The sequence below is a fragment of the Emys orbicularis genome, chromosome 4 (genome assembly GCF_028017835.1).
Source record: "Emys orbicularis isolate rEmyOrb1 chromosome 4, rEmyOrb1.hap1, whole genome shotgun sequence".
In the NCBI taxonomy this organism is placed as follows: Eukaryota; Metazoa; Chordata; order Testudines; family Emydidae; genus Emys; species Emys orbicularis.
The window spans coordinates 16,834,605-16,851,125 of NC_088686.1; the positions used below are offsets into that span (position 1 = coordinate 16,834,605).

At 39.0% G+C, this 16,521-nt stretch overlaps 1 protein-coding gene across 1 annotated transcript in view; it reads right to left on the reverse strand.

Annotated features, from left to right (window-relative positions):
- Positions 1–15,428, reverse strand: part of ESR2 (estrogen receptor 2) — a 73,341-nt gene extending 57,913 nt beyond the window's left edge. Inside the window, exons 1-3 of the mRNA XM_065404288.1 lie at positions 14,986–15,428; positions 8,617–8,792; positions 2,507–2,623 (exon numbers count right to left, since the gene is read on the reverse strand). Coding sequence (XP_065260360.1) covers positions 2,507–2,623; positions 8,617–8,792; positions 14,986–15,416 — 724 coding nt within the window. The 5' untranslated portion in view covers positions 15,417–15,428. The remainder of the gene's footprint in view (positions 1–2,506; positions 2,624–8,616; positions 8,793–14,985) is intronic.
- Positions 15,429–16,521: the final 1,093 nt, after the last annotated feature.

Sequence of the window (16,521 nt, forward strand, 5' to 3'; positions counted from 1 at the left end):
ACAGTGGCCATTGCCAGATGCTTCAGAGGGAATTCAGAGGAAATGAACAGAACAGGGTAATTTTGAGTGATCCATCTCCCGTCATCCAGTCCCTACTTCTGGCAGTTGGGAGTGTTAGGGACACCTGCAGCATGGGGCATCATCTTGGCTAACAGCCATTGATGAACATATCCTACATGAACTTACTTAATTCTTTTTTGAGACCAGTTATACTTTTTGACTTTGCAATATCCTCTGGGCAATGAGTTCCACATGTTGATTGTGTGCTGTGCGAAGAAGTATTTCCTTATGTTTGTTTTAAACTTATTTACCCCTTCACATAGGCAGCAACAGTTCATGAATAGCATGGAGAAAGTGAATAGTGATTTTATAGATCTCTATCATACCCCTCTTAGTCATCTCTTTTCTAAGATGAACAGTGTGTCTTTTAATCTCTCCTCGTGTGGTTCCATACCCCCCTACTCATTTACGTTGCCCTTCTCTGAACCTGTTTTATTACCTCTCCCTTCCTAATGGTTCCTAATATTGTTAGCTTTTTTGATGGTCGCTGCACACTGAGCAGATGTTTTCAGAGAACTATCCACAATGACTCCAATAACTTTCTTAACTTGTAACAACTAATTTAGATCCCATTATTTTGTATGTATTGTTCAGATTTTTTCCAATGTGCATTACTTTGCTGACATAACCACTTGTGTGCACAGTGCTGTGTCAGAGGGAGATGCTCTCCTGCCAACATAGATACTATTGCTCATTGAGCTGGTGTTATGATGTTGAGGAGACAGCTCTCTCCCATCGGCATAACACGGCTACATGAGCACTCTTACAGCGGCACAGTTCTATCACCACAGCTGTGTCTCTGTAAGCTTTTAAGTGTAGACTGTGATGTTGCACTCTATATGATTTTATGAAAATATGCTAATGTAACTGGAATATGCTTCATGCAAAAGGTCTCTTGTAAGGTATCATTACAAAGCTTTTAATCTACTGAGTGTGTTCATCCTATTTCTATAAATGTATCACTCTTATCTAAAACTAGAAATATGAAATATAACTCTGAGGGCCTATTGTAATTATGCAAAGAGTGGGCAGTTAATGGTGGGTTGGAATCTTGATGGCTCCCATCAACCAGGACAATTAACTGTGGATGGCTCTGTTTGCAGGCAAGCATTCCTGTGAGTCAGGCTGGGAGGAATGAAGGCTTGGGGTCTTACAGTAATATGTGATCATGTCACCTGAACTGGAATCCATCTTTAACCTGGTGCTTTTCCAGTGAGGAGGGGTAGGAACCCAGAAGGACAAAGAATTCCCGCCTTATGCAAAAGATATATAAAGGGGTGGAACAGAACAAAGAGGGAGAGCCATCATGAAGAATCTCCTAGCTACCACCTGAGCTGGAACAAGAGCTGTACCAGGGGAAAGAATTGTGCCCAGGCCTGGAAGGTGTCCAGTCTGAGGAAAAAACTTACTGAAGCATCTCTATGGGTGAGATTATCTGTATTCAGTTTGATTAGACATAGATTTGCATGTTATATTTTATTTTACTTGGTAATTCACTTTGTTCTGTCTGTTACTACTTGGAACCACTTAAATCCTACTTTCTGTATTTAATAAAATCACTTTTTACTTATTAATTAACTCAGAGTATACCTCTACCCCGATGTAACACGTATTCGGATAGAACGCGGTAAAGCAGTGCTCTGAGGGGGGCGGGGCTGTGCACTTTGGTGGATCAAAGCAAGTTCGATATAACGCGGTTTCACCTATAACGCAGTAAGATTTTTTGGCTCCCGAGGACAGCGTTATATCGGGGTAGAGGTGTATGTGTTAATAACTGGGTGAGCAAACAGCTGTGCATCTCTCTCTATCAGTGTTATAGAGGGCGAACAATTTATGAGTTTACCCTGTATAAGCTTTATACAGGGTAAAACGGATTTATTTGGGTTTAGACCCCATTGGGAGTTGGGCATCTGAGTGTTAAAGACAAGAACACTTCTGTAACCTGCTTTCAGGTAAGCCTATAGCTGTTAGGGGACGTGATTCAGACCTGGGTCTGGGTTTGCAGCAGGCTAGCGAGTCTGGCTCAAACCAGGCAGGGCACTGAAGTCCTAAGCTGACAGGGCAGGAAAGCAGGGGCAGAAGTAGTCTTGGCACATCAGGTGGCAGCTCCCAAGGGGGGTTCTGTGATCCAACCCGTCACATAGACATTGCCTTAGGACCTAATCCTGCAAGGTGTAACATCCAGGTGAACTGCCTTCAGGTTGCGTCTGCAAAAGTAAAGCAGTCTTCCTGCATGCTACACGTTGCAGGACTGGAGCCTTAATGCTTCCTACTATTTTTCTTCTCAAAATGAATACTAACTGGAGTGACTCTTTTTCTCCTGAAAATCAGTGATTTCCCTCCTACGTGTAAATTTAAGTCTTACTTTAGTTACCTGCCATGCCTTTTTTTAGACCTAAGCATAACTTAGAACTTGTATAGAAAAGACAAGGGAATAAAAACTCACCACATTTCATCATTCCTACTTCACAGCATTTCCGTAGTCTACATGCCTGACAGCTTTTACGCCTATTTTTATCTATTGTGCATTGATTGGTAGCTGGACAGATGTAATCATTGTGTCCTGCAACAGGATATAAAGAAAAAAAAATTTAAATCTCAAGCAATATGTTAAATTTCTTCTGTTAGGTAACTTGAAAAACATTTTGTAGCTGATATAATGCTGAATACTACTGTTAGAGCAAAAGATATACAAAGCAAAGGTATTCAATAAATATGGCCACTGATTCTGGAAAGCACTTAAGCTTTTACATCACTTAAGCTTTTACATCAATGAAAATTAAGCATGTGTTTCTACTTAATGTGTTAAGTACTTACCTGAATCAGGACCAAAGAGTAATTTTTTCAAAAGTGCCTAAGTCACTTCAGCTCTTAAGTCTTAAGAAAAATCAATGGGACGTAGCCTCCTAAGCGTCTAAGTCACTTTTGAAAATTGGACGTAAATGCTTTTGGAACTTTTACCCAAAGTGCCTAAATTTCCATGCTGTATGAAACCTCAAGCATTCTGATTCTAGGTATTCTATAAAGCAGATTTTCATTATCAGTGCATGTTTTGCTGGCACAATGCCACTTGTTTCAGTGGCGTTTCAGTGGAGTTTCAGCAGCAGAGAATTTTGCCTAAGGGGTTTCACTAGTGTACTGGAGTAGACTATTATTTTATTAATTAAATACAACCAAGTCACTTCCCGTAAAATACTGTACATTTCCCTTGCAGAAATTAGCCATGGATGCAAAATATTCTCTATCAGTTACAGTTTTTTATCAGTCTTCTCTCATATATTTGGGGGGGGGGGGATTATATTTTTAATTGCTGTAAAATTAATAGATCTATCAAAAAATAACAGAAGATTTTATGTTCTAGGTTCATGAACAAGCAGTTCAGGAGTTCTTTTCCCAAGGGTAACTATTTTAACTGAGCTACTGTGAACATTTCCTTGTAAAATTAAAATATTTTCCAACCTTGAATTTTTCAACCTACAGTGCTTAAAAAACATCAGGTTACAGTTTGTCTAATGTCTTACTGGCAGGTGTGACTGACAAAAAAGCAGTTCAACCTGGGCAAAAGGGTTATAAGGTGGCTTTAAGCCACCTTTGTTGCCTCCTGATTTTAGGTTGCACCAGGGTCCAGAGCAATGTTCCCTCTAATTTTTTCCAATCAATGTGTGGAATAAATTTTGTTATGTGCACCGAGGTATGTGCAGATGTGCACCATCAGTAGAAACAAAAAACCTAGATATAATGTATATTTTTAAAAAGTTACCATAGGGATACTCCAGCCAGGACAGGTTAGGCATTTTAGAACTCACTACTCAAATAATTAAATTTAAGTGTACGAGAGAAATAAAAATGATGAAATGCATAGACCAGTCAAAAACCTAAAATTACAGCACTTTGAAAGAATAAAATTACAACGAATATATGTGCATTGCAGCAGGAAATACCAAGAAGTAACAACAAAAATAATACTTGTATGTGTTGGGAGGTGAGTGTGAAAGTGAGTGAGTGAGTGAGAAAGCATGTGTGCGAGACACAGAAATAGTATGTGTGCTGGCTGCTGGGGAAGTTTCTGAGAGATGCCACGCACTCTCTCTTTAAGGCACTCACTGAAAGCTCTCCTGCTGTCCTGAACCCTGTCTTCCCCCCTCCCCCTACAGAGATGGGGTACATGGGTAGGGGGGAGGGGAGAGGAGAGAGAGAGCTGGCTGCTGGGGAAGTCTCAGAGACTGTGCACTGTCTCTAAGGCACTCACTCATTCACCTGGAAGGCAGCTCTCTCCTGCTCTGAGTCCTGAGCCAGGCTGTCCCCTCTCCCCTGCTCTGTGGAGATGTGGGGGGCAGAAGGGGGACACCCTGACATCAGCACCTCCCTTCTTCCCTCCCTCCCCACTCTGCACAGCCAGCAGAAGTATCCCAGGAGCAATATGGCTGCAAAGCAGGGGTGGCACCTGAACACACACTGCCAGATGTGCACGGCTCTGCTAATCAAGTGCGAAGCACTTGAATCACTCTTTGGTGGCTGCCCAACTGCACAGCTTAGAGGGAACACAGGTCCAGAGCAACTCCTGGAATTTAGACAATCCTGAGAGACAGTCTAAGTTACAGCAGTCTGTATCTGCCTGCATATGCAAAATTGTGCTGCCCATAGTCTCCTCTGCACTACATGCTGCAGTTTCAGCTCCTAACGTTTCTCTTCCACCCCATCTCTACCCCAACATGCTATTCATACCTGCTTTGCTAAATGTCTTGAAAAAGGGGTACGTGGACAGCATACGGCTGTCTTCTGCAGTGCCCGCACAAGAACAATTCTCTCTTGGTCGGAATCAGAGCTTTTAGAACCACTTTACCTGGCACAAAGGGCCTGAAGCAGAGGCATTAACCTCACCAATAGTATTTAAAGAGATAAAGTCAACCTGAAATATTGTCTGTTTAAAAATTATTTTAAAGTAGTTTCAATACTGTTCAATTTTTGTGGTTTTACAAATCATGTTTTCTGTTTTAAATTCTTTTCTTTTTCCTGTTAAGATATGATAGAGAGCTTCCCCTGTTGCTTACATGAATCTGACTATACGGAGGAAACAGTGAAATTGATTGCATACCAAGTCCTTTCAAATGCAAAATAAACAATCTGAAATTAAAGAGGAAAAAAAAAACACCTCTCTCCTCTTCAGGAGTCATGCTGCCATTGGAGGCTCACACAGCAAGTGTTTGTTAGGAGTCACATAGAGGACTCAGAGGGGGTTATGGCTTCTTTTAGTAACATTAATTCCCACTCGGATTTCTACTTAGAAATTTGCATGAGGATGGAGAAAGCATGCCACAAAGAGTGACTAGTTTGTAGTTTTAACCATTCATCTATCACTGCTCGACTAAAAAAAAAAAAAATCTTTAAGGAATCATTCACATACTGAATAGGTATGGAGGACTATCTGCAGGCTTGGGAGTGGGGGGGAGGGGGGCCAAGTCTACTGACACTGTGATAAAGTCACTCCATCCATTCTGCAGATTTAGGGCATTTTTTGGCCTTAATTCCTACTGCTTTTCTCCTCTTTGTATTGTGTAAGGAAGGAGAACATAGGCCCCATATTCTTTAATGGAACAACTTCGACCCTCAGTTGCATGCATACATAACTGCCATTGACTCCTATGCAGACAGAATTTAGCCCTGAAACTGGTCAGCTAAAGAGACATTTAGCTGAACTGTAGATATTCCTGAGCACCACTTTTCTAATTAAGGGTCATAGGTGCCAAATAATGTTGAAATTTACCTTTAAAAAACTTCCTCCACATTTTCTGTGCAAGCTAAAACCTTAAAATGATTTGCCTTTTGTGGCATCCACCCCTAATCTACTACAACTGTAAACTCCATATAGACAGAGTTCAACAGGGAAGTACCAGGGGTTTTGTTTTTGTTTACTTGCCCATAAAGAACATAACTCTCCTATCTGGCATGCTGCTGTGCCAACTAACAATACAAAACTGTACAATTGTAAAGATCTGTCAACACCAGAACAGAAGGTATATTTTGAAGAAAAGGGAAAGGCCTCAAGCCAAAGCCACAATACTAACATATGCTCCCAAAGAAAAACAAAATTATGTGGCAAAACTCCCACTGACTTCAGTGGAAGCAGAACTGGACCATAAGATACTACAAATATCAGATAGCAAGCAAATTAATGTTGCTCAGAGCAAAAGATACTAATTTCCCTCTGTGCAGTACAACATGATAACAAAAGAGTTAAGGGATTTCTCAAATTGCTTAGGGCCAAATCAGCCTCCACTGATCTGAGGGAAGGAAAACTCAGGCTTGGTCTACACTGAACAGTTATATCAGCATATATGCATCAATAAGGGTGTGAAGAAACCACATCCCTGACTGTCATAGTTATGCCTACAAAACCCCCCAGTGTAGATGCAGCTATGTTGATGAAAGAGTGCTTCTGTTGGCAAAGCTAATGTTGTTCGAGGAGATGGTGTTCCTACACCAACAGGGTAGGAACTCCTGTTGGTGTTGGCTGCGTCTACACTAGAGGGCGATGCCAGCATAGCTATGTACATACCCTTAGCGTGGTGATCAGGGTTTTCCCCATGATTCTTCTCTCGTGTAAGAGGGGTTCATACTTTGTACCAACTGCCATGGTAACAAGTTAAAATTTTGCCCCCAAAGCCTTTAAATACTGGGGGATCCATCCTGCTCAGGCATCTTCTGCCTGCCATCTCTGGCTTACTGGCAGCAGAGTTCAAATCAATCCATGTTGCCTGGGACTACCTAACTGCTGATGTCCCTAGAATCCCCTCAAGGGGAAGTTCTACAGTGCACGTTAAGCCATCCTCAGATTGACTAAACTGTAAGGAACTTGCTGTGTTCAGATCCCATTGACTTCAATAAGAATTTTTCTTTGAGTAAGCATTGGGATCCAGGTAGGTAACAAAACCGTCTTCTTTCTCTGTGTCTAGTAAAATTATGTTTTCGATATTTGCTTTGTAAAAACTTGACAATTACTCAAATCATAAAGGTTCTCATGAAGAAATCATAGTTTTAATTTCTGAATACAGTGCTTTTACTTCAAGTTTGATTGTAGTTACAATAAATCAGTGTGTAACTGTACTTCAGAAAATAACTGTAATCCCACAGTATTTTATGCAGTAGGTACTGGCATTTAAATACTAAAAAAAATAAGAACTACAGATAATTTAATTCACATTGGCTATTGCAAAGTATTATGGTGATTGTCAAAAGGGATAACTTTATTTAATACAGCTCCCACAAAGCCAGCTAGGTAGCCTAAAGGAAACTTCAGGATTTTGGGGTGGGGAAGTTAAGCAACAACCTGAACTAGCTTGGATGCAGAGTGTAAAATGTGTTTTGTGTAGTGAAGGCCATTTTTTTTATTTATAGAACCTCTGGATTAAGACCAAATGTTATCTGCCTAGGTGAATTAAAATGTTCAATGAACTAAAACACGTATACTGTTCAATGCTAAAACGTAGGTGAGCAAAGCATATAATCAGGTTAACATTTTTCCTGGACATAATACTACAAGACCAATTTACTGAATATGTACACAAAAGTCTCATTTATTATTTTAGGTTTGATTTTACTGATTTCACACTACATGCAGATTTGACAGTCATTGTTATGTTGCATGCACAGTACATATGCTATCTTGAAAAGGCAAACCACTTTTGTACAAATTGCTATTCAGTGGGTGAAATTTACCCTGTTACACAGGACTCATGCAAGTACTTCCACATCACTAAATACCATTGCAAAAGGGAAAGAGAAGTATGAGCAGAGAAACTACTGGGGCCTGCCTTTTCATACCTCAGATATTACAGGGTGAGGGTCTGGCCTAGATCTAATTAAAAGAGCACAGAGAAGACTGGGAGCAGGCCAAGGGAGAGGTTATTGAAGCTTACTGGTGTCCAGTGGGCCAAAGCCCCAACCAAAGGATGCAGAAGCCACTATTTCACCCCACAGATTGTAACAGTAGGCAAGGAGAGAATACATTATGTACCTATAGCCATCAGTGGGTTTGCATTGAGTTCCAGTATTTGAGAACTAAAACTTTGCAGTAAGGCTTTCAAAGATTAGAAGGTGAGGTTTATCTTGATCCTAGTTAAGAAGAGCTGCAATGTGACTCCATGAAAATAACTTTTAGATTTTACCTAGTATGAGTGAGGTTCTTCAGAGTTAAATTATTTATATCAGTGAAACTTTTAGTTATTTTTTATCCTTCCGTCCTATCCCCACTATCTCTACCTTTTATCAGCTACAATTATTACACCAACTTTGCATTTCTGAAGGCAAAGTAATCTGTAAGAGTCTGAGGTGCCATTTCTCGGATATGTCTGCTCCAGGGTTTTAAATGGCAACATATTTTGTATCCTTCCCTAAAGAGATCAAGTGTCCATTCCCTTCCCAACGCCAACAAACAAACGACCATAAGATGAAGTATTCAAATCATGTTATACTACTGTACACTAATTGCAACTTATGTATATGATCATAAAAGACACCACCTTTTGAAGCAAAGGCTTCCAAAACTATTTTTCCTACCTTGGATACTTCTTTTAAAGAATGCTTTACATCCTTCACAAGACCAAACGCCATAGTGATATCCTGAAGCATAATCACTGCAGACTGCACAGAAGTGTGCATCTCTTTTTGAACCAGGACTATTCACAGCAGGACTTGTACAATCACTGCCATTAGATTTTCTTTTTAATGTCTCTCTGAAGGAAAAGTAAACAATCAGTTATAAAAGAGTAAAAAATTAGGATATATTTCAAATTCTCATTTTTCATTGTATTCACTTTAGCCTTTTTAAAGGCTCATTATTACTGAGCATGTTGCAATCTGAAACACTCTGTGTTAAGTGTTTGTCTCACAACGTAATTAAAACAAATACTGTAACTCTAATGTTGTTGATACAGATTGTCTGGAAAGATTTGGAGCACCCGGGCGAATAGATTGTACTGTTGAGGTGATAATTATACAAACTCACAGAAATTTAAATACACAGGACCTAGTGAATGGTAAGTGAGCAGCAAATGATTGGATGCCGTATTTAGGAAATTTGCCATGGGAACTGGAGCTCTCAGATACCACTATGACTGATGCAGTATAAAAACTAAATGGAATAGCAAATAGACTTTAGTCTGCTACATACTGGTAGTCACTGGCAATGGACAATTCTAACTGTAGCAATTTCCTGGTAAATTTCTATTTTGAGTCCATCTTAAGTCAGGAAACTTCCCCTCCTTCATTATTCCAAAAAGGAGTCTCATAAGCAGCATAAGAGCGTCCTGAGGTTCACCAAAAGAACCCATTTCTGAATTGTCTGAGAGTACTAATATCAAGAGACAGGGTTTTGATCACAGAGTTATTTGGGGAGGGGGTTGGCAAGTGTTTTAATTGCTGGTGAGAAAGTGGTCTTGGTTTCATTTTAGTGACAACAGAATGCAGGTTGTGCTACACACCTTGCTTCAGATGTATTCATTCCCTAATGAGGAGCTTCATTCATTCATTCCAGCTGGCTGAATCTCAAATAACTGATAGAACTGAATTTGAAATCTCAAGGGCCAGCTCAGTAGACTGGGGACAGTGAGACTTATCAATAAGTCCTTTACTCAGGTTACCATGTTGAAATGTCCTAATGGCAAGGCTCTTGGACAAAAGGACGCCTGGATACAAGTAGGAAGGGGAAAGGTCACTAAGAGCAAAACATTGCTTGTTTCTGAGGTATAACAACCAGTTCCAAATACAATACTTATTGATCTGATGAAGGATGGAGTAATGTAAATGGGAATTGTGATAAGAATAGGGAATCAGTTGATTCGTGTCACTGGATGCTATAAGGAAACAATAAGAAATTAGAGGGATTTAGAAAGAGGTAGTGGTGCTAGGGAATTATTTCATAATGTATACCCAGAGAACAAAGTGTGTTGTAAGCAAACTGAGAAAAAACACAGCATCTTGCCTTTTGGATGACTGTAGCAGATCTTAAGTCCTTGGCAAATAGAATTTGTAGCTAGAACTGGAGAGAATATAGTATTCTGTGTGCATGTAGGCAACAACAGTATGCAAAAAAAACCAGAAGCTACATAATCATTTGTGTGCCTAGATATAAGCAAAGTAGCAGGGCCTTCAGAGTTACTCTCAGATTCTACTCTTCCTACATTCTAGTAAGAATAGACAGGAGGAGATCAGGTATATCAATCAGTGTAGGCAGTAGGGTTTTAAGTTCTTAGGGAGCTAGCATATATTTCTGGGGCAGGAAAAACCTATTCACCAAAGACTCTACGTGGAACTTTAGAAAAGCACTTAAAAATATACTCCAGCCATACTGAAAGGATGAATAAGAACACTGATTGTAAAGGAAAATGTAGAAGCATGCTTTAACATAGTCAATGTAGTTTTAACTATCACTAAAGCAGATTTATCCCAGTTTTAAAGAAAGGATGAAGGGACAAAAATAATTAGCCTGTTTTATTAGAGATTGCAAGTATTACAGCAGAAAAGGAGCTTACAAAAACTGGAAAAGCTGGAGAGAGGAAGAAGTGGTTATCTAGCACATATAGGAGATTATTCTGAATAGATTTTGACACAAAAATATGAAAATGTTTACTGGCTAAATTCAGTTTACTAGGATTTAAGAAAAATGAATAATTACTGGGTACGAATACACTGCAGAGTATAAATAAGATTAGATGATTAACTAGCATGATTCTGGCTCACACATGGTTTAACCGATTGCCAATCCTGAGTCGGAAATGTATACTCTCTCAAGGCAATTGGCAAGGGCCAATCGGGGGGGGGGGGGCACTGAGTGGAGATAATTAGAATCAAGTTGGTGTATCCCACATGATCAATTTCCTGCTATTTCAGGGAGCAAAAACTGGTGGACATATTCCTTCCTGTCATCTATTTCACTGTTTCTGTAGGAAAGCAAGTCATTTGGGGTTTAGCGTTAGAAGCATAGCTGTATTTTTATGTTGTAAATGAGAACAAACGTTCATTAGCCTAATTTTAGATTTAGATTTTAAATTTAGATGAGGATTAAGATCAATTAAGAATACCTTAATTCTACTCATTGATATACTATAAAAAGTTATGTTTCAGAATATTGAAATCTCTATTATTAAACATTAGAAATGTTAAAATTGGAAGTAAAAGAAAATTACACACTATAATGCATAACTAACAAATGTTACAAGGCAGAAAGCAAGCGCTATATATTGTTAAAATCTATTGGAGGGGGAGAGACTAGAACTGGTTATGAAAGGAAACTCCTGGGCCTCTCAAACGGCATCATAAAAATGCCCATGAGAATTAATAATTCTGTCTTTGTAACAGGGTATAAATAGTGTGCAGTAAGGCAGGCCTGAGGCAAACAATGCTTGAACAATGAGGCAAAAAACAAGATATTGAATGGCTGCTCATTAAAAGAGTATCCTCCATATTGTGCAATGAATGAAGCAGGGGTCTTGTGAAAAAAGTAGTATGTGATCATGTAATTAAAGACTGTATCATCATAACGCACACTAGGGGGCCAATTTGAGGTTACACAGTCAACCTTAATTTTGGCATTTTCTAATTTTTCACTTTCCAACCTTAATAATGTTCTTTTAACATAGTTTTTGTGTGCGTGTGCGTGTGTAAAATATCCTCATTTTATGCCATAATTCCTCTGTTCACAGTACTGTAACTTTTTTAATTAAAAAATAACTTTTAGTGAAAGGAGAGGGAGGAAAGGAGGGAACAACTTAAAGTTCAAAAAAGAGTACCGGCCAAGATATTCAAAAATAGGAACCTAAAGATATTAGATTTCTGTTGCTAAATTCATTTTTTTCTGTACAAGGTTCATGTGTCTAAGGCTGTGTGAACTATTACTGATCACATAGGATCTGATTCTGATGAAATTCAATAAAAACAAGTGCAAAGAATTTCACTTAGGAAGGAAAAATCAAATGCACAACTACAAAATGGGGAATAATTGGCTAGTTAGTAGTACTGCTAAAAAGAATCTGGGGTATAGTGGATCACAAATGGAATATGAGCCAACAATGTGATATAGTTTTAAAAAAAAAAGGCCAATATCATTCTGGGATGCATTAACAGGTGTGTCGTATGTAAAACATGGGAGGTAATTGTCCCACTCTACTCGGCACTGATGCAACCTCAAGCTGGAATACTGTGTCCAGTTCTAGTGCCACACTTTAGGAAAGATGTGGGCAAATTGGAGAAAGAATCCAGAGAAGAGCAACAAAAATGAGAAAAGGTTTAGAAAACCTGTCATATGAGGAAAAATCTTCAAATATGTTAATGGCCATTATAAAGAGGGTGGTGATCAATTGTTCTTCATGTCCAATGAAGTTAGAACAAGAAGTAATGGGCTTAATCTGCAGCAAGAGAGATTTAGGTTAGATATTAGGAAAAACTTTCTAACTATGAGGTTAGTTCAGCTATGGAATAGGCTTCCAAAGGAGGTTGCGGAATCCCCATCATGTGAGGTTGGACAAACACCTGTCAGGGGTGGTCTAGGTTTACTTAGTTGTGCCATAGCACAGAGGGCTGGATTTGATGACTTCTCAAGGTCCCTTTCAACCCTACATTTCTATGATTTTATGCATTTTCAACTCAAGGAAAGTTTTGTATCTCATATTTAAACAAATACCTTACTTCATTATGGGTTTTAAAAATTACTTGGAACTTCTGCTTATGATCAATGGAACAGGCGGCTGGTTCCTCAGAGTTCATACTCTCCACTATTTGATATTTCATTTCAGTTATTATTCGTAAGTGTTCAGCATCATAATAAATGGCAATAAATTAATATCATGAACACTGTATTAAGACTTCACCACAGGATGAAGCAAAAAGGAGAAGCAGGACTGTGTAGGAAAATGTCCTTATTCAAGTCTAGATATCTACAATAAGGAAAATTGCTTCTGTTTTATCTTTGTGGTCTACATTTATAATGAATCCCCATTCTTAGAACTGTGCTCCCCCCATGAATAGGAACAAAATATGCTATAGCATAACAGTTAAAAAAAAAAAAATCAACTGTCTCACTAGTAGGCAGTATGGCAATTATCTATTGATGAAAAACAATGGTTACCCACTTCTTCAAATTTCAGCTATTTATGACACATTAGTATGAAAAAATAATCAGCCAACTAGTAGAAAAGAAATATTGGGTATGTGTGGACTCTATTATAACTGCTATGCTTAGCAAACAAGTATAAGATACCACCATTCATACAAAAAGGAACTAAAATACAGGCTGAGATACTATGCTGTGCCTCCCAGAGGCACAGTGCAGAAGGCACTGCCCAGAGGAAGCAGGGCTGTCCCAGAGAACACGCCAGTGTCCTGTGTCCGATGAAGTGGGCTTTAGCCCACAAAAGCTTATGCTCAAATAAATTTGTTAGTCTCTAAGGTGCCACAAGTACTCCTCATTCTTTTTGTTAATACCCGAAGTTACAACAGCCTCCACACAGCTGCCTCTGGCTTGCAGCATAAGCCAGCATGGCATAGTGGGTGGTATCCACTGCAGTCCTATTCTTGGCATGCCGTGCTATGACTTCCCAATGCAGGGCTGTGATAGAATTCTCTCTTGGCCCTCTGCAGGCTGTGTATGGCACTTACACAAATACAACGCCTGAGATGGGGGCCAGGGGAATAATGTAGGTCAAGGGTTCTCAAACTTCATTGCACTGGGACCTCCTTCTGACCACAAAAATTACTACATGACCCCGGGGGGGGAGGGGAGGGGGGAGACCAAAGCCTGAGCCTGCCCGAGTCCCGCTGCCCCAGGTGTGGGGGGCAAAGCCAAAGCTTGACCCCCACCACCATGGGTGGGGGGCTCAAAGCTGAAGCCCCAGGGCTTCAGCCCCAGGCAGGGGGCTTGTAACCTGAGCCACATTGCCTAATGCTAAAGCCAGCCCTGGCGACTCCATTAAAACAGGGTCAGGACCCCAAAGTGGGTCCCAACCCACAGTTTGAGAACCGCTGATGTAGGTAATAGGAGAAATAGGCTAACTTTTCTGATATTTAACATTAATATTTTATTTTTTAATTTTAATTTAATTTATAATTTAAATTTTTTATTTTTATTTAATTTAATTTAAATTTAATAGATCAAATCTGGATTCTTTACACGATACTGAATACAAGCAGTAATGCCTGTAATAAGTAAAGAACCTTGTGACTGAACATTTAGCTGCTGAAGGAACAACTGTGTTTGCAATGACCACATTTGTAAACAGATTTTATGCACAAACTGAGTAACTGCATCCTCTAATTGATGCTTATGTTGACTCCCACCTATGTATTCAAGTGTGGAGTATGTGTAGAAAAAGTGTGGCTGTATTTTTACAGACACACCCAGTTGCTCACGGATGAAAATTTTGACCAAAGAATCTGCTGTGCAAATCTCAACTGTCTGTACTGATCTTTGACTGGCTATAGCCTCCAAAGAAGCTTTTTAACACAATCTTGTAGAGTGAGACAGTCCTGTTAATGAATAGCAACCGCTAAACGCTGTTAGCGAGCCATACAATAATATGGTTCTCTTTGACACAGTTTATCCTATTGCATCAATGTTAAACCCAAAGAGAATTTTTAAAGTATACCACAGCATTGAAGTCCTTGGAGATACCAAGTTTTTACACAGTGCTGGCTTTATGAAGCGTATAGTAATGAGTAACCCACCCCATCAGCTGTAGATAATATTTCCAGACAGAGCCATCTTAAAAAGTAATAAACTTCTGAAATTTAGATATAAACACAATAGCGCTTATGGAGTTCATTTTCTCATGGACCAGTGTGTAAAAATCATATGTAAAAAAATACAATCTTAAAATGATTGAATAAAATGTCAAGTAATAACTTGCAAAAATGCTGAAAGAATAAAATATTTACCTGTTCATAGGCAGTGCATGGTCCACTGGTCTTGCGTCACACCATGGGCTCTTTGGTTGCTCTGCATATAAAAGTGATGACTGGCAATGTAATGTCAAAGGTGAAATATGGCCAGGAGCAGACCATAAAACATTTGGGCTTGATGTCTGCCTTACAGATGCACTTTCTGAATCGCTGAAATTGCTAGGAATGTTGTAATTCATCATGGCAGGACTATAGAAAGCCATTGCAGAATATTCGTGTCTGTTTTCCACATATGATGAAGGAATATAAATTGGACTCTGTTGCATTGTCAGAGGAGACTGACTGCAGCTATAAACAGGAGAGCCGATGCCAGAAGGTGAGCTTTTAATTTCTATTTTACTACGTCCAATATCCTGAATTGGCAGTAACTGAGAAAACTCCTTGTGAGAAGATGCACAGACAGACATTCTGAAGTAAGACTGAAGCAGAGTATCTGTTGTTCAAATAGTCATCCTAAGATATTTAAGCTAGAAAAATAAAAATGTTAAAAGTTGCTTAATTTTCTAAACTAAAGAGAATACGGATAATAAAAATGCATGTCTTGAAGCTTTTTATATAGTGGTAAAGATGCAGTCAAAATTAAAAATTAAAATGACAGTGAAAAATAATTCACACATTGCATTTAAGCTTCACATTTGCTTTCTAAAATGTCTAAATTGTGTGTGTAAATCTTAACACAAGTTTTTGAAGCGTGCTATTCAGAACTTTGATCTCAGAAAGTCTACTTGAACATTTAAATGCTTCAAATTAAAAAAAAAAAATCCCATAAGTCTGCAAGCTTTTATAGTTATCTGTGAATTTTCTCCCCTCCATTTCCCCAATACACTTTTTTCTGTGACCTAGACTGGCAACAGAAATGGAAACAATCCCTCTATTTACTCACAGTAGACACATTTAACCAAATTCAGCCCTAGTTCAATTTAGTCCAGTAAAAACAACAAAACTGCCCTCCTAAAGATCTTTCCCTGACCTGGAGGAATTACCTTGTATTGGCATGCAAAATATGACTTCAAGACCTGAACTTCATCCCAACTTTTACATCAGGGGTAGGCAACCTATGGCACGCGTGCCAAAGGCGGCACGTGAGCTGATTTTCAGTGGCACTCACACTGCCCGGGTCCTGGCCACCAGTCCGGGGGGGCTCTGCATTTTAATTTAATTTTAAATGAAGCTTCTTAAACATTTTTAAAACCTTATTTATTTTACATACAACAATAATTTAGTTATGGTATATTATAGACTTATAGAAAGAGACCTTCTAAAAACGTTAAAATGTATTACTGGCATGCGAAACCTTAAATTAGAGTGAATAAATGAAGACTCGGCACACCACTTCTGAAAGGTTGCTGACCCCTGTTTTACATACAAGTAAGGTCTTAAATATTTAACAAAATCTCATATCTAGCAATCCAAGACATTAAAATGTTATGTGACAGATATTGCAACTGGATGCAGTATCTTTGGGGACCATAGGCTCTGTCCCTCTCACTCACTATTGCAGCATACTCAGCC